The 21,122-nt window shown below is 34.7% G+C and overlaps 6 protein-coding genes and 1 pseudogene across 9 annotated transcripts; 4 read left to right on the top strand and 3 right to left on the bottom strand.

The window, feature by feature from the left end:
* The first annotated feature begins 681 nt into the window (after positions 1–681).
* Positions 682–3,879, top strand: LOC104792770 (phosphatidylinositol N-acetylglucosaminyltransferase subunit P). 2 transcript variants are annotated; one of them, XM_010518994.3, is made up of 5 exons: positions 682–808; positions 1,432–2,127; positions 2,359–2,411; positions 2,963–3,348; positions 3,497–3,879. In XM_010518994.3, exons 4-5 carry the CDS (start codon positions 2,964–2,966, stop codon positions 3,622–3,624), a joined length of 513 nt encoding a protein of 170 aa, XP_010517296.2. In that variant the 5' UTR covers positions 682–808; positions 1,432–2,127; positions 2,359–2,411; position 2,963; the 3' UTR covers positions 3,625–3,879. The 2 variants fall into 2 exon arrangements, with proteins under 2 accessions (XP_010517296.2, XP_010517295.2); XM_010518993.3 differs by having other exon boundaries at positions 695–808; positions 1,432–1,526.
* An 81-nt stretch (positions 3,880–3,960) lies between these two features.
* Positions 3,961–5,665, top strand: LOC104792764 (uncharacterized). The gene is made up of 5 exons (XM_010518985.2): positions 3,961–4,154; positions 4,517–4,691; positions 4,787–4,879; positions 5,110–5,300; positions 5,411–5,665. Exons 2-5 carry the CDS (start codon positions 4,553–4,555, stop codon positions 5,477–5,479), a joined length of 492 nt encoding a protein of 163 aa, XP_010517287.1. The 5' UTR covers positions 3,961–4,154; positions 4,517–4,552; the 3' UTR covers positions 5,480–5,665.
* A 1,241-nt stretch (positions 5,666–6,906) lies between these two features.
* Positions 6,907–9,131, top strand: LOC104792765 (uncharacterized). The gene is made up of 4 exons (XM_087454593.1): positions 6,907–6,980; positions 7,111–7,832; positions 8,006–8,147; positions 8,236–9,131. The coding sequence occupies exons 2-4, from the start codon at positions 7,224–7,226 to the stop codon at positions 8,856–8,858; spliced, it is 1,374 nt and encodes a 457-aa protein (XP_087310719.1). The 5' UTR covers positions 6,907–6,980; positions 7,111–7,223; the 3' UTR covers positions 8,859–9,131.
* Positions 9,132–9,287: 156 nt separating this feature from the next.
* Positions 9,288–10,434, bottom strand: LOC104792766 (dirigent protein 9 pseudogene; annotated as a pseudogene). The gene has a single exon (XR_015559831.1). The product of XR_015559831.1 is annotated as a dirigent protein 9 pseudogene (transcript).
* Positions 10,435–10,787: 353 nt separating this feature from the next.
* LOC104792768 (caffeoylshikimate esterase-like) lies at positions 10,788–13,431 on the bottom strand. 2 transcript variants are annotated; one of them, XM_010518992.2, is made up of 7 exons: positions 13,109–13,431; positions 12,945–12,977; positions 12,727–12,853; positions 12,487–12,633; positions 12,068–12,198; positions 11,359–11,595; positions 10,788–11,276 (listed from the first exon to the last, which is right to left on the bottom strand). In XM_010518992.2, the coding sequence occupies exons 1-7, from the start codon at positions 13,109–13,111 to the stop codon at positions 11,001–11,003; spliced, it is 954 nt and encodes a 317-aa protein (XP_010517294.1). In that variant the 5' UTR covers positions 13,112–13,431; the 3' UTR covers positions 10,788–11,000. The 2 variants fall into 2 exon arrangements, with proteins under 2 accessions (XP_010517294.1, XP_010517292.1); XM_010518990.2 differs by lacking the exon at positions 13,109–13,431 and having other exon boundaries at positions 12,945–12,983.
* Positions 13,432–15,972: 2,541 nt separating this feature from the next.
* On the top strand, positions 15,973–17,794 carry LOC104699323 (putative F-box protein At1g49610). The gene is made up of 3 exons (XM_010414643.2): positions 15,973–16,950; positions 17,149–17,325; positions 17,483–17,794. The coding sequence occupies exons 1-3, from the start codon at positions 15,994–15,996 to the stop codon at positions 17,738–17,740; spliced, it is 1,392 nt and encodes a 463-aa protein (XP_010412945.1). The 5' UTR covers positions 15,973–15,993; the 3' UTR covers positions 17,741–17,794.
* A 318-nt stretch (positions 17,795–18,112) lies between these two features.
* LOC104792763 (caffeoylshikimate esterase-like) lies at positions 18,113–20,687 on the bottom strand. The gene is made up of 8 exons (XM_010518983.2): positions 20,574–20,687; positions 20,434–20,466; positions 20,212–20,338; positions 19,871–20,017; positions 19,499–19,629; positions 19,012–19,149; positions 18,778–18,876; positions 18,113–18,558 (listed from the first exon to the last, which is right to left on the bottom strand). Exons 1-8 carry the CDS (start codon positions 20,574–20,576, stop codon positions 18,283–18,285), a joined length of 954 nt encoding a protein of 317 aa, XP_010517285.1. The 5' UTR covers positions 20,577–20,687; the 3' UTR covers positions 18,113–18,282.
* Between the last annotated feature and the right edge of the window lie 435 nt (positions 20,688–21,122).

The following is a 21,122-nucleotide window of genomic DNA, read 5'->3' as shown; positions in this document are numbered from 1 at the left end:
GTTATTGAATTCTAACTTATATAAAATTTTGATGACTTCAATAAAATCATAAAAAGTGAATAAGTGAAAGATTTTGAAGAATTGCTAGAGAGTTTTCTATAATCTTGGAAAAAAGTTTTTCTACAATCTTGTAAAATCCAATAACATCAAATTTATTTATATTTTAAATAAAGTTTTAAAATTACAAAACTAATAACACCAAAGAGTTTAACAAATTCTACATAACATTTCAAAGTCATTAAAACTCTATAAATCACAAACCAATAACATCCTCTAAGCAGTTCATTGGCCAAAGAATAAATTTGGAATAATGAAGGAAACTGTTAGAATAATAAAATAGACAGTCAAAAAAATAAAAAAAAATAAAATAAATAAATAAATACATAAGTCGACTAAAGATTACCCATCTTGGGCCAAAGTACTTCCTATGGGTGTCAAAATGGATCCAAAATTATAGATGAACTCAAACCAAAAACTTATTGAGTTTGATAATTTGAGTTTTAATGGTTACTGGATCAAAATGGTTTATGGATTTAATGGATTGGATTGAAATGGATTGGAGTAAAATGGTTGATGAGTTGACTAAAACCAAACCAAACATAATTAAATTGATTTTACATACCAAATTAAACCGATTTTGTTTTTAATTAAATATGTAAACCAGATTGAACCAATAGAAATAAACAAAACCAAACTTCTTCTTCTTCGTCGAGTCCTCGATTTCAAACTTCTTCTTCTTCGACGGACACAGACTCAAGCTTCTCCGTTCTCCCCCTTCTTATTCGATCATCTGGAACTCAATCTTCTGGTATGAATCACTCAAATATCTGGGTTTCCCTAAATTTTTGCTTCTCTTTTTTGTTTTGTTTGATTTTGTGTCTTCATTTTTTTTTTTTGATCTATTGAATTATTGTGTTTGTTTGATCTCTAATCTCTTGTTGGAACGTTTGAATTCTATTGAAGGCTTTGAATCCAGTTGTATTCGGGGTTCTTCTATTGGGGTTTTTTGGATTAGCTTATGTATTTGTGTGGATTGATCTGTAGATGTTTTTTTGGATTAGCTTATGTATTTGTGTGGATTGATCTGTACTCTGTAGATGTTTCTGATTAAGTCAGGTTTAGTATCATCTCTGTTGTTCTCTAGTAACCATGGATTAGTGAGTTTAGCATATTACAAACTACCGTAGCTTAAGAACCATGACAAGTGAGTTTTTAGTGTGTTGTTTAGTGAGTTTTAGTGTGTTATCTAGTGACTTTTAGTGTGTTATTTAGTGAGTTTCTCTAGTAATCAATAAAGTTATGTACTTGTGTAAGAAACGTCTCATGAATTTGTGTTATGCTGTGAGTGAGTTTCCGGTGTTATGCTGCGAGTGAGTGTTAGTTGTGTACTTGTGTAAGAAACGTCTCATGGATTTGTGTTGTGGTTTGCAGAACAAGTGATGAATGAATCAAATGATGAAGAAGAAGCTCCTAGTGGTGTTGTTGGACAATCATCATCATCAAATGCATCACAATCTAGAATACTAGTAAGTTCTTCTCATCATGCAAAAAGAAATAAGAGATCATTAGTGTGGAATCACTTTGTAATAGAAAAAGCTGATAACGATGAAGAAAGGGCTTATTGTAAAAAATGTCCAAAGAGTTATTTGTGGCAGCCTACTAGTGGAACATCTAATTTGAAACGACATTATGATAAATGCTCACTAAATGTGGATGTAGAAAGAAAGAGGGTGAAGTTTGATGATAAAATTGCTAGGGAGAAGTTTAGTAGGGTGGTTATAAGACATAATCTACCTTGTGGTTGAATATGAGGAGCTTAGGGATTATCATAGTAATTTAAACCCTATGAGGAACTACTTCCTTTCATTCTTTTTGCACTCCAAGTGTTTGTCTTTTTGCCTAAGTCACGAGTACGGAGCTTTGTACTGATCGTGGTGAGTTTGTTCTCTGTCACTTTTGTCATCCCTTTTGATTGTTACGACTTTGTTAAATTGAGAGTTTCAACTGATTGGGTATTTTGCTCTTTCTCTGTAAGTAACCATCTTTTTAGAACATTGGGCTTTTGTTGACATGGTTTAAAGCAATTCCTCTGTTTGCCTTAGAATTCTGATCCGAAGCAAAAGGCAGGTAAACGATTTTCTTATTTGTGGAATGAGATTGATGTGCTTGTTTGATTTCGCGAAAATTTTCTCGATGTGGCTGTTGAATTGTGTGATACGAAGCTATACTTAAAAACGCAAATGATGCTTTGATTTGGTTTCCTTGTTTGATTTTGATCTGCAATTTTCGTTATAGCCTTTGATATGTTCGATGTGATGATTTAGAAGCTAAACCTAACTTTTGATATGTTTGATTCAGTTTGTGATTGGAGAAGGAAGCGGAGGTAAGAGCAGAGCTGCTGCGGAGCGGAGGTAAGGGTTTTTTTTTTCTCTCTCTCTAAAGGCTAAAGCTCTGTTATGATTCAGTAAAGAGTATATATGTGTTTAGAACTTTGGAATGGTGTTTTCTTGTGTTGTGTGTGTCTGCTTTTGTTTGGTGTCAAAATAGTTACATGAACTCTTAAAAACTCATAAAATGACTTGCTTTGAGGGTTTAACGAGAGCTGCAATTTCTGCAAATTAAAAACTCATAAAATGGGTTTTTAAGTTTCTGCAAATTGAAAGTTAAGAGATTTATTATTTCTTGCTTTGAGGGTTTAACGAGAGCTGCAATTTCTGCAAATTAAAAACTCATAAAATGGGTTTTTAAGTTTCTGCAAATTGAAAGTTTAGAGATTTATTATTTCTTGCCTTGAGGGTTTAACGAGAGCTGCAATTTCGTTCTGTTTTCCGTTATAACTTTTGTTTTGCACCAGATTTGATATATTTGATCTACTGTCTTGCACTCAAGTTTGTTGTTTTATACCAGAAAATGGTTTTTGATACTCCACACTTGGATTCATTTACTTTGTTTCAATTCTCAGTATGGAAGAAGCCCATTCAGTGAATAGTCCGAGACGAGTATTAAGCTTCTCGAAGAGAAAGAAGCAAAAGCCCGGTTTCAGGGATTCAGACAGCAGAAGGTCATCTCCGTTCAAAGCATCACAAGTTCATCATGGACCCAAACCCTCAGAGGTGTATGGTTTTGTAGGTTCCATTTCGACTGTTGTTGCCACTGTCATCTTCTTGATATGGGCTTATGTACCAGATAAACTCTTGGAGTCTATAGGTATCCATTACTACCCAAGCAGGTACTGGGTACTGGCTATGCCAACGTATTTGATGGTGACTTTGATGCTATCTTTGGCGTTTTACATTGGTCTCAACTTCATCGCTACTCCACCTCCAACCTCTCTCAATACCTTGTTTGGTGAGCTCCCCTCTTTTAGATTACTTTCATCTAATGTTGTCCTCGCTGTTCCAATAGCTAGCTAGAATGTTTCAAATGTTGTATGTGCAGGGGAGTGGTTTTTTTGGAGTTTGCTTGCTTTGATGATATTGTTTGTTTGGTATGGCAGATGAGTACAGTAGAGAACCTGGAGAACTCGATCCTGGGATGGAAGAAGGTGAAGACAGGCCTATAGATCCAATTTCTGACATTGATATTTCAAGAATCAATGATGTTATGTTCAAAGGCAACTCCTAATCCTTAGAATTCTGGGATTTTCTTAATTAAAAATGAAAAACTTCCGTTTTTGGGATCAGTTCTTTGTCTAAGAGTCAAAGACAACATCTTACCTGCGTTTCGTTTTCAAGCAGATTCTGGAGAGGTGTCGAGTGTCAAGTTTTTCCGTCAACTACATACTACACTACCAGTAGAAAGATTTTTTGTTTCATAATATAAAATGTTTTCAAGTTTTTATGCAACTTTATGATTAAGTTAATATTATCTATTATGCAATATTGTTTCTGATTGGTTGAACTTTTGAAAAGTAAACACGTGCTTTTGTTAAAACATCCTATATTTTGAAAGGGAGGGAGTATTTGGCAAAACTATATGTCTCGTACCAATCAAACCAAAGTCAATAGTAATAATATTTGGTACAAGTTAACAGGCAAACCACTAAACCTAATTTTCAATTCTGAGGTTTTTTTAGTCAGATTTCTTCTGGAACCCAAAATCACTTTCTTCTTTTCATCTCTTCTCCGACACCGTTACTTCAAGATAAACAAAAGGTAAACTCTTGAGACTAGAAAGTTATATTTCTGATGAATTTTGCTGGGAATACTCTCGTTTAAACTAATCAATCACTTGGGTTCTTTTGGTTTTCTTCTTTCATGTTATAAAAATTGATACTTTTATGGTTTAATCTTAGCTTATTCCTTGGTGAATTGATTCTTTCTCTTCTGATATTAGTTGTTAGAAGATTTTTTTGCTCCATTGGTTAATCAAATTTGAATATCAAGTGTTTATTATTTTATATAACTGGTTTTGTTTCTATTCACTGTATATTGCATTAGAGTCTCTTTACAAAAGCTGAAGTTCATATTCTTTGTCTTCATCACTTATTGGACTACTTTTGTGAATTGTGTTACAGAAATCTTTAGGAATTGATCCAAAGTGGGGGGGATTAATGGGAACCATAGACCTTAGAGCTGCTGTAGATGGAAACTTGATTGCGGATCTTAGTAGTCAAGTTCACCAGCTCCCTTGCTGCATTAGATTCGATGGTCCTGCTGAAGTTTCCCACTATTTCAAGCCTAATTCCAGTGGTAACAGAACAATATTACTATGTATTTTTGATTCTGTTTTCACTAGTACTTTTTTTAATATTGAGATTAACTGTGGAAATTTTTCTTAACCGTAGAGGTTGAAGTTGATGGAGTAAGAACGAAAGAAGCTCATTTCAGAGGAAGGAAGTTGCAAGGAGCAACTATCTCACTCCCTATTGGCTATTCTGGTACTCTTCTTTCCTTAACTGATGAAAAGGTGGAAACTTTTGAATTACTTATGGATATATCTTAAGAATGATGGGGCTAATGTACAAAAATTACTGCTGATGGAGATCTTAGTTAGAGAGTTTTGAGAATAGATATCTGAGATATCTTGATGAATCTGCTACTCGAGATATTAGTATGTTTTTGGTTACTCACTTACTCACTAGCTTGTTCATATGTTATCCCCCTTCAGGTTTTGTGCTTCAACAAGCGAGTAACCTGAATGCTAATGGAAAAAGAAAAGCTTCTAGTATCACGGACGAGAACACGTGTTGGGAAGCCAAGGCCAAATTCGATAACCTGACATACTGGAATCACGATAATCTCCCTTCAAAAGACGATACTTTTGTGCGGTCTTTTCATTGGTATAACATTGCAGATGCGGTGAGTTTATATTACAGTTCCATTTCATCTCTCGTTGACTGGTTGCCATAAGTTGTTGGTCTTTTATCTGGTTCCTAACTTGATTGTGAACAATGGCTGAGACTCTGCAGCTGCACAAGCCTGTGAAAGTTGAAGACTTGGTTGCAGCAGTTTCACATGGTGGAAAGGATCAACTATGAGAGTGGCATTAGAACGTTGAACAAACCATAAAACCAAGTAAGAAGGTCACGTAAGAACGTTTGTTGACATATAATTCTCAAGGCTTGTTGGATTAGTCCATTTGATGATGAGTTGTGTTATTTTCTGTATAATATTTAAATTCTATGATTTTGAATTGTTTTCAAAAAAATGAATTTATTTGCCTATCTGTTCACATAAATATTTTTTGTAATTTCTTAGATTTAAAACCTTCTTGGGGGGGGGGGGGGGGGGGGGGGGTTATATTATTCCACTTTAATATTGCAATTGTTGTCAGCACAGAGTCAATTTGAATCTTCATGAATCATCTAATCAACAATAGTATATGATCTGTAATATATCATAGATAGTTTACTAAAAGTACACTTACTAAGATGTAAGTGGATTCTTAAAGAATGATCTTCCCTAAATTAAAAAAAGTATTGATATACTAGAAGTTGTTTGTTTTAGTGTTTTTTGTGTGCTGTTTTGGTAGGTTTTCTATGTTTGTCTATTAGCATCTTTGATTTATAAATTGTGTGGTTCCATTATTCATGAATCATCCTATCAACAATAGTATATGATCTGTAATATATCATAGATAGTTTACTAAAGTACACTTACTAAGATGTAATTGTAATCTTAAAGAAATGATCTTCCCTAAATTAAAAAGTAATGATATACTAGAAGTTGTTTGTTTTAGTGTTTTTGTGTGCTGTTTTGGTATGTTTTCTATGTTTGTCTAGTAGCATCTTTGATTTATAATTTTTGTGGTTCTATTATTATTCAGTTTCCACATAATTATAAAAATAATACCTCCAGAGTACAAGTTTATAACATGCTTTATACTATGTATCTACAAATGGTTTTAGATAGTCATACATTGTATAATATAATAAAGATAAGTTAGATAGAGTATTTAATACAGTCAATGTGTAAATTTGAGTATTTTTTTTTTTTAGCATTTTGACTTTGAAGAGAGATTGTTATTGTTTTGAACTTTCAAGTTTTGTTTGACGAGGGAAATTTAATAAAGTAAAGCAACGGAGAACATTTTTCAAAAAAAAAAAAAAAAAAAAAAAAGCAACGGAGAACGTCGTTTTCATTTTCTTTTGCATGTATTTTGTAAATTTGTGTATCGTATTATAATAACGGCCCCATGCCAAAATTATTGGAGTCTTTCAAATTAAATAAACAGAAAACTTTAACTTATTAAATTCCCCAAAATATTTCGTGTGTGAAACAAACTGAACATATTTTTTGACGTTCGATTTCGATTTCGTTTCAACAAATTTGAACAAGTGAATTTGTGATTGTGACCCTTCAAGGTTGGTTTTTGTTTTTTCTCTCTTCAATCCTCAAATCTTCGTGTTCACCCACAAAAAGTTTCATGTTGTATGTCTCAAAATCTAATCATCTTTTTAAAAAGGTTCTTTTCGCAGATTTGGGATCGACGAACGAATCTTTTTTTTTTTTTTGAGAACATCTTTTACTGACAAAAAGGTTCGATTTTTATCTCTCTCTCTCTCTCTCTCTCTCTCTGTTTCTGGGTTGTTCTGGATTTTGTTATTTTGTCGATTGAATCGTTTCTTCTTTGATTAGTGTGTTGAAAAGGTTTCATCTTTGTGTGCAGATTAAACTTCAGTTTTTCTATTCTTGGGTTTTTATGTTGATTCCTGAAGAGTTTGCAATTTCGTAAGGCTACCTTGTTGTGGTGTGAGGTGAGGAGGGTCTCAAAAGAGAGAAATGGAGTTTAAGGAGATTAGATCCGTGATTGAGAGATCTATGCGTTATAATGAACTGTTTCAACAACCTCTGCATCAAGAAAAGCTGAGAGTTGTTAAGAGTTCTATCCAAAACTCCGATTCTGGTTTCAGAGTGGTTCCAACGAAGGAACTCTGTCGAGTTTATCTCCAGAAACCTAATTTGCTGGCTTCTAAAGGTGTAATTGATGCACAAGCCAAGCCTCCTCACAGGAGATTTGGTAGGAGGTATGATCAGCAAAACTTGAAGTCGACGAAGCTGAGACATCATCATCATCATACAAGTGTTAATGATCCTCTGAAACCCAAAATGGAGGAGAAGAAAGAGAATTCTCAGGGATATTTTACTCCTCTTGGTTTCAGTAGTGCTTCTCATTTGGGATATAGGAAGAAAGGGAAAGACTTTTTACTTGAGAAGAGTTCCAAGGAAATGAATAAGAAACTTTGTGATGGTACTACTTCAATTGGTCAACAGAACAAGGAGAGAGTTGTGAGAGAAGTTATATCCAGTTTGATGGTTAGTACATCTAGGGACAAAGTTGCAGCAGATGTGAAGCTCAGGGATTCATCTTCTTCAGATTTCATTAGCAAGGTAACTTTATTTATCTCAAAATGTTCAAGATTTGACTATATGGAGAAATCAGACCATTTCTAATAGACTCCTTTACCTTTGAAATCCTCCCTGTATCTTAACTCGTCAAGGTCCTTTTTTGGTGTAATGATCTGAGTACTTGAAGCTTATGTTGATGTTACACTGAACTGCAGGATAAAAACGATGATTGTTACAATGCATCTCCGGAATGTCAGACGAACTCGGAAGAAGCTCATCAACCTAGTCCTGTTTCTGTTCTGGAGCCAATGTTTTACGAAGATACCTTAGACGACAGTGAAGATCACGATTTTCAAAGTAAGGAAAAAGTTTTGTAGCTGTAAATATTTGTTGCTGGAATGTGCTAAACTGTAATAAATCTTTACTTCTTCTTATATCTCATTAGGTCTAGAGGAACAGCTTGAGACCCTGAAATCTGAATCTGAGAGTTATTCAGATGGGAGTGGGATGGAAGTATGGAGCGATGAGGAGTCTGTGGTCAGTTCTGAAGTCAAAGAAAGCAAGGACATTGAACGAATTGGGTTCTTGGATACCCAACAAAGCAGGGACTCTTCGTACATTGATGATATCTTGGCTGAAGCTGTACAAGGGGACAAAATTTGGGTTCCTGACAAACGAGATTTAGCCATCAGCCCCAAAATCTTCGAGAAACTGGAGAAGAAGTATTATACAGAGACATATTGGAAGAGGTCTGAAAGAAGGGTTTTGTTTGACAGAGTGAAGTCAAGTCTGGTCGAGATTCTTGAATCTTTTTCAGCTACACCGACATGGAAGAAACCCGTTTCTAGGAGGCTTGGCACTGCACTAAGCACATGTGCACTGAAACAAGAACTCTGGAAAGTACTTGCTAAGCAAGAGAGGCGAGCCAAGAAAAAATCATTGGCCAAAGTGCCAGTCATAGACATTGATGAGTGGTTAGAACTTGAAGCTGATGATGAGTCAGTGGTTTGTGAATTAGAAAGTATGATAGTGGATGAGTTGTTGGCTGAGGTTGTCAGCTTCATGTAGGATGTAGAGTGATTCTATTCATTCTTTTTCATTTCAGATTGCATTCTCTGCATTTTATTTGAGATATAGAAAACAGAGTAGTAGTTGCATTTGGCTTGCATCATCAAAGGGAGATGTATAGCATTTGAAGAAGTTGTGTATACAAATAGTTTCTTTCAGGTCTAGGATTGGCCTCTTAGGAAGTCAGTCACATTGCTTCAAAAGCTTATTGTGACTTGTACCCATTTGTCAAACAAGTATTTTTGTGTGAATGAAACAAGAATTTGATTGAAACAGTCTCATTTAAACAAAGTTCTTTGGAATTTAGATTTACACAACAATGGAAAAAGGCCACAAGCAGAAGCTAGTGAGCAAGGATTGGCCTCTTAGGAAGTCAGTCACATTGCTTCAAAAGCTTATTGTGACTTGTACCCATTTGTCAAACAAGTATTTTTGTGTGAATGAAACAAGAATTTGATTGAAACAGTCTCATTTAAACAAAGTTCTTTGGAATTTAGATTTACACAACAATGGAAAAAGGCCACAAGCAGAAGCTAGTGAGCAAGAACATATACAAAAGCAATCATTTCTTGTTTTAAGTCTCATTTTCTCTTCAAGCTTTGTAGGTGAGGTATATACTGAAATGGAGGATGGTGTCTTGACCATCAGTGATATGCTGGTTGTTCTGGTTATGCAGAGTTTCCACTATGGCATACCCTTTCGCGTGCTCGAACTTCCCAGTCCCGCCAATAACTGCAATCTGAGAGGCATGAGAGGCGGTCCGGTGAACTCCAAAGAAACTAATGGCGTCGTCTAAAGTGTCATGATGGTCATGCTCTCCATGTAGCAACACGGTCAAAGAAAGAGTCTGGCTTGTGCCGTCCAAAGAACTGGCCAAGTAAAAGCCTTGAGCTCTCCCTATAACAGCTGAGCCGAGCTCGTGGCTTTCGGTTAGTTCATCGTCCACAACGGTTATGGTTCCGAACATGAGATGCTGGAGGGCAGCACCAGGAGGGAGGTTTCCGGCGGTTACAAAAGGGAGATTGTTTGCGCTAAGAGCATCGTTGGAATTCCCATTAGTGTTTTGGATTACGGTGGAGGTTTGAGCACCGCCAAGTCCTGTGAGAAGTGGAGCTGTGTTTGGGTTAATAACACTGTTGATGTTGTTTGAGTTGACCAGTGGAACTCCATTGTCAACCGGGAAAATGCTGTTGCTGGCCTTAGAGAATGGTATTCCATTCACTTCGGTTTGAGCTACTATTCCGGTAACCACACGAGCCGATGGGTGAGACCCGCCTAGCACGTCATGCATAAAGAACTCTAGTAATGGCTCGTGTTCACCCGCTGTAGCACCTGCTGGACCGGCTGGGACTGTAATTGCTGATGGAGTATTTGTGGTTGTGGGTGCGGGTCCTGAATTGTCATCGGATCCATCATCCTCCTCAGCTTCGGTTGGAGCCACCATGGGGATTTGGCCTGTAGGGATTAACTGAGGCTGAGGTTGGATCTCGTCAAGAAGTCTAGAAGAGTTGATGACTGCGAGGAGATTGAATGATGTGAGGAACAGAATGATGATTATGTGAAAAGCTTTGGCCATTTTACTCTTTAGTTTGGATTCTCAAGTTGTCTTTGGTTTGCGATTTTGTTTGTGTTTAATGTCCTTCGATGTATGCACTAATGGGTTTATATAAAGAAGCATTGGAGCATTTGGTTAATGCGATGAGAATGGAGTGGAGGTGTTGTTGTTTTGCTTTAGTTGGGTTTACGATCAGTTCAACTGAACCTTTATTTAGTAATTGAATTAGCTAATAATGATTAGGTACTTGTTTCTTTATTCTATCTCTTTATAATTGAGTAATAGTATAATAGTTGCATTTATATATTTTGCAGGTACTGTATTGTTCGACAGATTAACACCGTAAGAGAGTGTTTACATCGTTTATGACAGAGTTATATTCAACTTTAACCGTTTTATTGGTTACTTGATAATTTTACTCTTTCATATCTAGTATAAACATAAATAATCAATTTTTTCACCTTTCTTTCCGTCTTATTAATATTAAGTCAAAGGTTACTATCTTATCAAACTAATTAACAGAAATAGTATTCAAGAAAAGAAAGAAATGAACAAACAAACAGAATCTGACTATGTTTTATTTCTAACTACCCTTTCAAAGATATACCACCAGTTCTACGTTTCCTCTCAGATTCGGACCCGCCTTTTCCATCAGAGGTTCTCTTGTCCAACCAACCAATGATATCATCGAACACAAGATCAATATTCTCTGGTGTCTCTCCATAGAGTAAGCCGTGCCACATCCTAGGGTACAGCTTGAGGGTCTTGTCCCAACTAGACGCAACCTCATACAACTCTCCACTCACCGCTTTATCTGTGACTTTATCGTCTTCTCCGTGCAAGACCATAAACGGTAAAGAAACCTGTTCCCAAGATATAACACCGCATGTAAGCCTCATCCGATCATATTAACTCTTTGACAAAACTGAAAGTAAAAATAAATACCTCGTTCAATCTCTTCTCGAGGTCGGTGCTAACCCTCAGTAGCTCATAAGCAGTCTTCAAACGTGGACGTCCTTTGTAACAATAAGGGTTTTCTCTAACCTGCTTTCTGATTTCTGGCTGCTTAAAAGCAATCTCAATAATATCTTGACCAGGAATAATCTTCCACGAGGGTATCACTCCGCTAAGTTTGGACAATAACGAAATTACCAAAGGATTTGGTTTCATTTCTTCAGCAATCTGTAATGTAGGAAAAAAATTGTCACACTTACGTTTTAAAAACTTTCTTTCAGTAAATTAGCGGAGAAATGATTACCCTGACATTGTGATTTGTTCTAATCAAATAAAACTCTCAATTCCCTCAATAATGGTTTACCTATTTACAATACTAATAATTCAGCATCTTTCACATCATCGTGCCCTCGTTTGGAAACAGACAACCCAACATTTTAGCATATACAATCCATATTTATTCGTCCTACATTGGGTGGGTAAAAAGTTACATCACACCTCAACAATCCTGTTTTTGTTATTATACTCAAAACTAATCTCCACTAAAACATATAACCAGGCTGGCTAATTCCTTTTTTAAAAACAATAATACCACCGTTTCAAATGAAAAAGACGTACCAAACAATAATATCGATAGCTCCATGATAAAACATAATTAGGCCAATACAAAGATAGAAGCATGATGGAATGAATTTTATACCTTACACATTGGAGCAGCCAAAATGGCCCCATCCCAAAACTCAGGCTTCTTTCTGTGTAACAACAAAAGTACTGCTCCACCCATTGATTCTCCTAACAAGAACCTCATCTTCCCTTTATTCTCTTCTCTCTCTAATTATTCCAACCACACAAAAATATTAAAAAAAAACATCAGAAAACGAAACTTTTTGATAAAGTCGTACAAAAGAAATTTAATAATGTCAGAGTAATGGGTTACTTCCATCCAAAAACATCATGACGATAGATCAATTACCAACAAAAGAAAAAGAAAAAAAGGTCTTGGTAAGATTTTTTTTGTATAATTCCTAGTTTGGTTCAATAATTTGAGAGTAGTGGTGATTAAAATTGGTGGTTATGAAGGTTGTTTTTCAAAAGATAAGTATTAAAAGTGAATATTACCGCAAATGCTTGTGTAGTGAGTTGAGACATCATCAACAAGTTGGTCAAAGTTAGGGACGTAAGCACTAAGGCCATCAGATTTGCCATGACCTTCATAGTCTATACCATAAACTGCAAATCCTGCTTTCACAAGTCTCCTCGCAGTACCTAATCCAATCATGTTCATTTCCAAAAATTGTTAACAACAACACCTCTTGAAACTTAGATACGAAAACATAATTTAGACTGCACGATCTCAACTGTTCATGGTGATGCTACATTCCATTGCATATCCATGGCAGATAAATACTAAAGCCTTCGGTTCTTGCTTTGCTGGTACCCATTTGCACGTGAACAGTTTCATTCCCCGAGAATTCTTGATGAAACTCTGTATATAATACATAAATTTTCAATAAAATATGAGATTTATCTATCTGAATGCATATACTCATTAACGAATAAGTAAACATAACACAAACCTCTTCGTACACGGTGTCATCGGTTTGACTCGCCTGCATAACCAAAAAGAAAAAAAAGTACAATTCATTACAAGAAGAAAACAAACTAAAAGAGTTTCAAATGTGGTCTTCAAAGGATTAAAGAAAAAAAAACAGAGAGTGTTTTAAATCAGAACGTAACTAACCATTCTTACGAAGAAGAGATTAAGTCTGAAACTCTCTCTCTCTCTTTGGTATTTGTTGGATGGAGACGCGAGTTTTATGATAAGAGATGTCTCGTGTTTTGGTTGTAAGGCTCTGTTTTATATTAAGGGGAAGAGGAGGACGACGATACAGTAATGCGACGACGTTTTCGAAGATTTGATAGTGACGATTTTTTAAGTATTTGAACGGATTCGTTTCTTCTCTTCGCACCCCTCCAACACACACGGCAACACGTTTTTTTTTTGTTTGTTTTAAATTGCTTCTTCTTCAAAAAAAAAAAGATAAAAAAATCCCTACACTAAACAAATGGCAAATTCAAGTTTTGCGACGCTTCAAAAGCACCCCCTCAATTTCCAAAATAACTCAGATAGTACCCCCTTAAGTCTTAAATTGTTCATTAACACCCCTTCCAAATTCTTTGACATTGGGTTTTTTCTTTTTTGTTATTTCAAATTGCAAAATCAAACTCACATCTACAGATGTTAGAAGATGTTAAGGTCGGTTTTGTAAATAATATATAATCAATCTTTCTAACGAGTAACACTAGATGTCAAATAGGGTTTAAATTTCTCAGATTCAATAATGTTTTTATCCTGATTATCATAAAAGTATATAAATGAAGGATCATATGTAAAATGAAGAAAAGTCAAAAATCTACAATTTCTACTAGTTTTTACGATACAATGTCTACTATATATAACCTTAGTTGTAAAAAGTTCAACTCCGTTGACTAACAGATTATAAATTTGTTTTTACAGATCAGAGATATACTGTATTTTACTACTAGTATTTGTTTTTGTTAAATTGTGATCCCGTATCCACTTTCACATCATTAAGTGTTTAATTTCATGATCCACCACTATATTTATTAATTCAAAGTTAGGCCAATAAAATTATTTTAATTTTTTGGATCCCACGTATCCGCGTGTGCATATCTTTGCTCATTGGGCAATAAACCAACCTGCAGCCTTGGACGAATGAGTCGTTTGACTTTTTAATAATATATATTAGTATGGTTTTGTAAATATTGGTGATCGAGATTCAAGCGACGACTGTAAGATAAAATTAAAATGTTTACAAAAATTATGGTCGGTTTTTTTATATTCAGATACTCTCAAAACGTTCAACACGCCGGCTTTTTAGCAGAACATGTAGTCAATAATATAAATATCGATATTATTGTATATCCTGAATATCAAATGCTTATGTATGTCTTGTCGATATTTTCTTAAAGATCCCACTAATCTGTTACGGAGCAGAACATGTAATCAATAATATAAAAATCAGATTTGTTTATATCCTGAATATCAAATGCTTATGTATGTCCTGTCGATATTTTCTTAAAGATCCAACCCACTAATGAGTAAATGACTAATCTGTTACGAAAGAAAACAAATGTGTAGTGTAAGCATTTAGTTTCTAATAAATACCAAAAGTGTCACTGTCTGCAGCTAGTAAGATCAATCCAAGAAGAAGATGATCAGAGCATATATGGCTAAGTTTTGTTATTTATTATGGCTTTACGTTGTGTGCGTTTAGAAGAAACCAAATTTGTTTAAATGATGATAAAGTCAAAGAGTCACAAGTTTCATTGCTAATTCTTTTTTTTTTTTTTTTTTGGAACAAACACTATTAAATTAATTAGTTCATCTACATATACTATATAGACTCTATTTTTGTAATTTTATTTCAGAAGCTAATATCAATTGCAAAGTATACGTTCGAAACCTCCAGGAGATAATTGTATATAGTATGTAGTGGGCTTTTCAAAAGCCTAGTAATAAATATCTTTTTTTTTTCTTTAACTAAGAAAGCTTATTTAATTTCATCTTAATGTCATCTTCTTGTCAATGTGGAATGGGATGGGTTATCAAAGACCCTATTACCCAAGTTTATAGAGGTGATTTTATTTTGAGTCGTGGAGTGTTATCTATCTCATTGTGATTAAAAAATATAATGGTTCTCGATTGGGTAGCGTTGGATCCGCCTAGTGTTCCAGAGTTGTACTTGATCAACCATTGCATTTGTTTTGGTCCAAGTCTATACAGAGTTGTACTTGATCAACCATTGCATTTGTTTTGGTCCAAATCTATAGAGGTGAATGTAATGTGTCTATGATTTTGTTGTAACTTTGATTTGGTGAATGGAAAATTGATGTTGAGCCCAAAAAAAAAAGACCCTATTACCCAACAATCGTCATATTTCTGCTAATAGAGACTTTGTGGATTCTGCCTTGGTAGCAGAGACTCTCGTCGTTCGCAGTGCTCTCACCAAGACTGCAAATATTCATGGCGCCATTAATATTTCAGTGTTCTCGGATTCCAAAATCCTCATGACACTCATCAATGCTAAGGATAGTACTACAAAGTTCAAGGGGATCCTCCATAATATAGCTCTGTTAAAGTCCTCCTTTGCTTCTATCTCTTTTATTTAAGTTTATTCCACGAACTAGCAATGTTGCAGCTGACTCTGTCGCTAAATCCGCCTTAATGGCTTTTAACAATTCCTCCTGGAGTGTAACTCTATCATTGCTTTTAATGAATTCCTTGTTTACCCAAAAAAAAAAGATAAAAGTTAATTATACGTATGTGCAAGGAGAAGAAGTCACGTGACAAAAAGAGAAAAGGAAATTGGTTTTAATTTCGGATTTATTTAGTTATTATCATTTTAGTTGAATATGAGAATACTGCTATTTATCTGTTCCATTAGATAAATATTAGGATTTACACTAATGGGCCCATAATGGATTTTACATAATACAATATATTTGTAACAATACCATTAATAAACAAAATTTGTAATTACTTTGTTTGTTTCTTAATCACAACACATACAAGTAGGTTTGTTATCCGTGGTTGATAACGTAATGGCCTACGACGGCAGAAACGGAGACGGCGTCACCGCCGCTGACTGCTACGCTCATCAGCACCGCCGTGATATCAAACGAGCAGGAGACTCAAGTGAAAATCTAGACTCAATTAGCTCTTTGCCCGATGTGCTTATCCAACAGATCCTCTCCTTTCTCCCGACTAAAGTAGCCATTAGAACTTCGGTCTTGTCCAGACGATGGAGGCATGTATGGCCCAATACACCTTCCTTGTCCTTTGATTTTGAAGGATTTCGTAATATACGGAATCCAGCTGATTTCATAAACGAAACCCTAGCTCGCTACACGGCTCGTAAGATGATGAGATTTCACCTCGATTCCTACCACGTGAGAGACTGTCCTCCTGATCACGACCTGAACAAGTGGATCGAGTTCGCTCTGTCCCGAAACGTTGAGAATTTGTCGCTACAATTCTCCGTTAGTCATTCCCTCGAGTACAGTATTCCTGATTTTTTTTACACCAATTCTTCGGTTAAGCAACTCAATAGAAATCATCTCATTACAAGATGCTCCGTGTCTTGGACATCATTGAAGAAACTTTCATTGCATTCTTGCTATATCTCTGAAGAATCCCTTGCCAAGATTCTATGTGGTTGTCCGATCCTCGAAATATTAAGATTGTATTGCCTAAGTCAACCAACGTTTCTTGATCTCAGCAAGTCACCGCGTCTGAGAGTTTTGAAAATCAAGCGTCGCCTTTTGGTTACAGGGGCAACACTTATTGTTGCACCACATATACATGACCTCAGATTGACAAACTCTCAGTTACCTTGTACCTTAGTTGATGTCTCGTCTTTAACCAAAGTTAAACTAGACATTGACTTCTGTCAAGTTAAGGAAGAACTCGACGCTCTTTTTCTTCAAATCATGGCGCTAGAAATGCTAGAGAAATTGAAGAATGTACAGAAGCTTACTTTTGGGGAAAACTTTCTTAAGGTATATGTTTAATTTTGTATACTCTAGTGTGATATACATTATATGACCATTCGTACTCGTGGAGAACCAGCTGGTTTGCACACACTTATACCTTTTAGCCTATTGATTAGTTTCCATTAAGCTTTGATTTTCAGTAACTCTATGTTAGTATTGCTGTAGATGTTTCGGTACTCACCATTGGAGATTGTGCTTTTGTAGATTTTATCCCTTGTGGAACTTCGAGGTGTTTCTTTACCGATATTCAAGGTTCAGGTTTTGACGCTTAGGACAACTATCTCCCAGTATGTAATTCATGGGATAGTAAGGGTGCTACAAAACTCACCTCAACTAAAGAAGCTAACCCTACTACATAGTTGGAAATGTGGCTTCATACCGGTATATATGTTCACCTTGAACCGCTTTTTTTTTCCTTGACCATTCAAGCTATTGGCGTGTTTGAATAATCCTTGTAAACATGTCATTTCGTTTTGAGTTCGTTGAACCTGAGATATTGACAATCTGTTTTGCATTAATGATATGTTTGGCTGTACAGGAAGATCTTCTTGACTACTACTTGGAAGCGCATAGTTTGAATCAAAATCGATGCTGGATCCTTGGCGAAACTTGGCCACTAGAGTCAAAGGTTGTGGCTTCGTTCATGAAAATTATGCTGCAAAACACAAAGACATTAGAGAAGATGGTCGTAATTGGATTGAAAGGTTATTGTCCTAAAGGAAAAGCTTTTGAAGAGTTGCTTCAAATGGATCCAATGCCCTCACACGACAACAATGTGGCCATTGTGTTCACCTAAACCAAGCCGAAAGTATTTTAGATGAAAACTTTTCTTTATTTTGTTGGATTATCTAGGAAATGATCATGACATTTATTTATTATAAATATTTCTAAGTTTTACTATTTTGTTTTATATAAATTAATGAGTGAAATTATTTTTAAAATTTTAATCCTTGTTTTCAATATTTAAAGATCATTAAAACGTGTTTTCTTTAAATAGTTAAACAAAGAACGGCATAAACCACAACTTTCATCTCCACTTAAAAAAAAGCTCAACTTTGTAGATACCCTTGTTGTGTGTATATATGAAGAGTGTAGAAATTTAACTTTAATCTAATGTAAGAATGTTATAAATATTGATCTTATTCATAATACTGATATGGAGAATATTAAACATGAAACCATTTAAAAAAAAAAAATACATATATAATTCACAATAGCAGCGTTAAAATCAGAATGCAAAACACCAGAATTTCATTACAACAATTTGTATGTGTTTAAAAAAAAAACAATTTGTATGTGTTAAACAATGTAGGTAGTAAGTAAAAATGTGTAAAACGACTATTCCTTGAAATTCAAACCATCGCTATAATGTTTAAGCTCCGACTCAAACCTTTCATTTCCATAATCACTTCTTTTTTCCAACCATCCAATGACGTCAGCGAAGACAATTTCGATGTTCTCTTGTGTTTCACCATTGAGCAAACCGTGCCACATCCCAGGGTACAACTTTAAGGTTTTGTCAGAGCTCAACGCAACCTTGTATAGTTCTTGGCTCACTGCTTTATCTGTAACTTTATCATCATCTCCGTGTAAAACCATAAACGGCAATGAAACCTATAATCATTATATGCATTAATTAGTTGTAAGTTTCAACTATAATTTATACTATACTAACAATTTCTCGGATGGTTAGAAACCAAAGTAAAATAAGATCTGAGGGTAAACTTTTACCAGTAAATATATATATATATATATATTATTCCTTAAGTCCAATCTGAATATCAATGCATGCATTAAGGGAATCTCGAATATATGTATAATTTATATAGATACCTCTTGAAGTCTCTTCTCCAGGTCGTTGCTGATCCTTAAAAGCTCATACGCAGTTTTCAAGCGTGGTCTTCCTTTGTAACATAAAGGATTTTCTCGAACCTGAACCCATACCATAATGTACAAAAGTTAAATCAAGCATACTGATTAGTGATTAGCCGCTAATACTGATCATCAGTTTCTTACTCAGCTTTTGTATACTAATTATTTTGATTACTATGTTATATAGAAACATACCTGTTTCCTTATGTCTGGCTCTTTATATGATATCTCGATGATATCTTGACTAGGAATGATCTTCCATTTGGGTATAACCGAGATGAGCTTTGTTAATATCGAAATAACAAAAGGACTTGGCTTCATTTCTTCTGCGATCTGCGACAAATATATCTATTTCACATTCATATAGTACTATTTAATTTGCTTGTACTCACAAAAACAAAATGTTTCGTTTATATGCATTTAATTTATATTAATCAACAATTATATATATATATATATATATATATGCCGTATAAGAAAAATAAACATTTTCTTTAGTTGCGTAACTGAATCTAGTAATTTGGTTTGATATCGTATGATTATTTCACTCGTAGAATAGAAAAATGTTTATAGGTGTTCTGTTTAATATTTTTGAACCACAAATTTCAGTTGCATATAGGAATAACAATAATATTAGGCAACTAAAACAAACTAAATAAAGAGATGAGAAATAGTGAAATACCTTACACATTGGAGCGACCAAGAGAGCTCCATCCCAAAAGTCAGGTTTCTTCCTGCATAGCAACACAACCACTGCTCCTCCCATTGACTCTCCTAACATAAACCTCATCTTCCGTTTGTTCTCTTCCCTCTCTATTTCAGTTTTACATTCCAAAGGCAATTTATTTGATAATGTCAAACAAATAAAGAAAAAAAAAATCAAGCTATTCATTTATCAGTTGCTTCCATCTTCTCACGTTCGGCCAAAAAAAATTTCATATCGATCATATTGATTCCGAAATTATGTAGTTTCCCTTTTTTAATTAGGACATTTACTGTCACATAAAATTTTCAATCAATAAGTTGACTTTTATAATCCAGAAGTCAACATTACCGCAAATAGTTGTGTAATGAGTTGAGACATCATCAACGAGGTTGTCAAAGTTTGGGATATAAGCGCTAAGCCCATCAGATTTGCCATGTCCTTCATAATCCATTCCATAAACCGCATATCCTGCCTTCACAAGTCTCCTCGCAGTACCTAAGCCGATCATATTCATTTCAAACGTTAATAACTTTTTTAGTTTTTTTTTGTGTGTGTTAACTTAAAACATTTGGATTTTAGATCAGATTTTATTAGTCATTCTATAAATTAATACATTCTAGATGAAAGCACATATATAATAAAAATATATAAAAAAATCATAGAATTTTATGAAATGGGTTGATCTCAACTATTCATGGTGATGCTACATTCCATGCCGTATCCGTGGCAAAGGAAAACTAAAGCCCTTGGGTCTTTGTTTGTTGGTACCCATCTGCACGTGAACAACTTCAATCCTCGAGTGTTCTTTATGAAACTCTGCACATATATATACAATCATCAATCAGTCACCAGACCTTTCTATATATCTATGTGATGATGATCCCAATGCATATATATATACACATTCAAACCTCTTCATACTTGAGGTCCTCTGTTGCACTCGTCTGCACACCAAAATCAATTCATTACAAGAAATAAGAAAGAACAAATGCAAACTTTTAGATTCAGACTAATCAAAAATTTTAATTAAAGAGATTGTTAATCAACTAACCATCACGTCGAAAGAGATTAATTTGAATCAATTTTTTTGCTCTCTTGTTTTCTTGGAGAGTTGAGAAAGTATATAGAAGACAATCAAGACATTGTAGAGCTTAGTCGTTTGACCCTGACAAAGTTGACAACGTCGTGGATTTGCTTTCCTTTTATGTTTCCACTCCTTAAACTTTCCATACAATACAAAAAATACCTCCACCTTTCGTAAACTCATATAATAATAAGAGAAATTATATAAATAAAAAACTCTTATAATAATTCCCAACTCTTCTGAGACTTTTCTGAAAGAGCAATAATCTGTACCTGAAAATTAACACTATAGGATAAGTGTATATGTAATCAATGACTTTTGAGTTATAACTAGGAAATTTTTATGTTTTGATTTATAATTTGAAAACAGTCGTTCCATAATATGGATGATGATTATCATTCCATTGGACGAAAAGTTGTCAATTTACGTACTTACTCAGTATATATTAGTAGGCTGATATAATTTCGTAGAATATTAGTGGATTAAACTTTTTCTTCTTTTTGTTTGCCAAAAAAA

Source organism: Camelina sativa, chromosome 6 (assembly GCF_030686135.1).
Source record: "Camelina sativa cultivar CO46 ecotype springtype chromosome 6, ASM3068613v1".
NCBI lineage: Eukaryota > Viridiplantae > Streptophyta > Magnoliopsida > Brassicales > Brassicaceae > Camelina > Camelina sativa.
The sequence above is the reverse complement of the archived record's forward strand: the minus strand, read 5'-3'. Positions and strand labels throughout refer to the sequence as shown.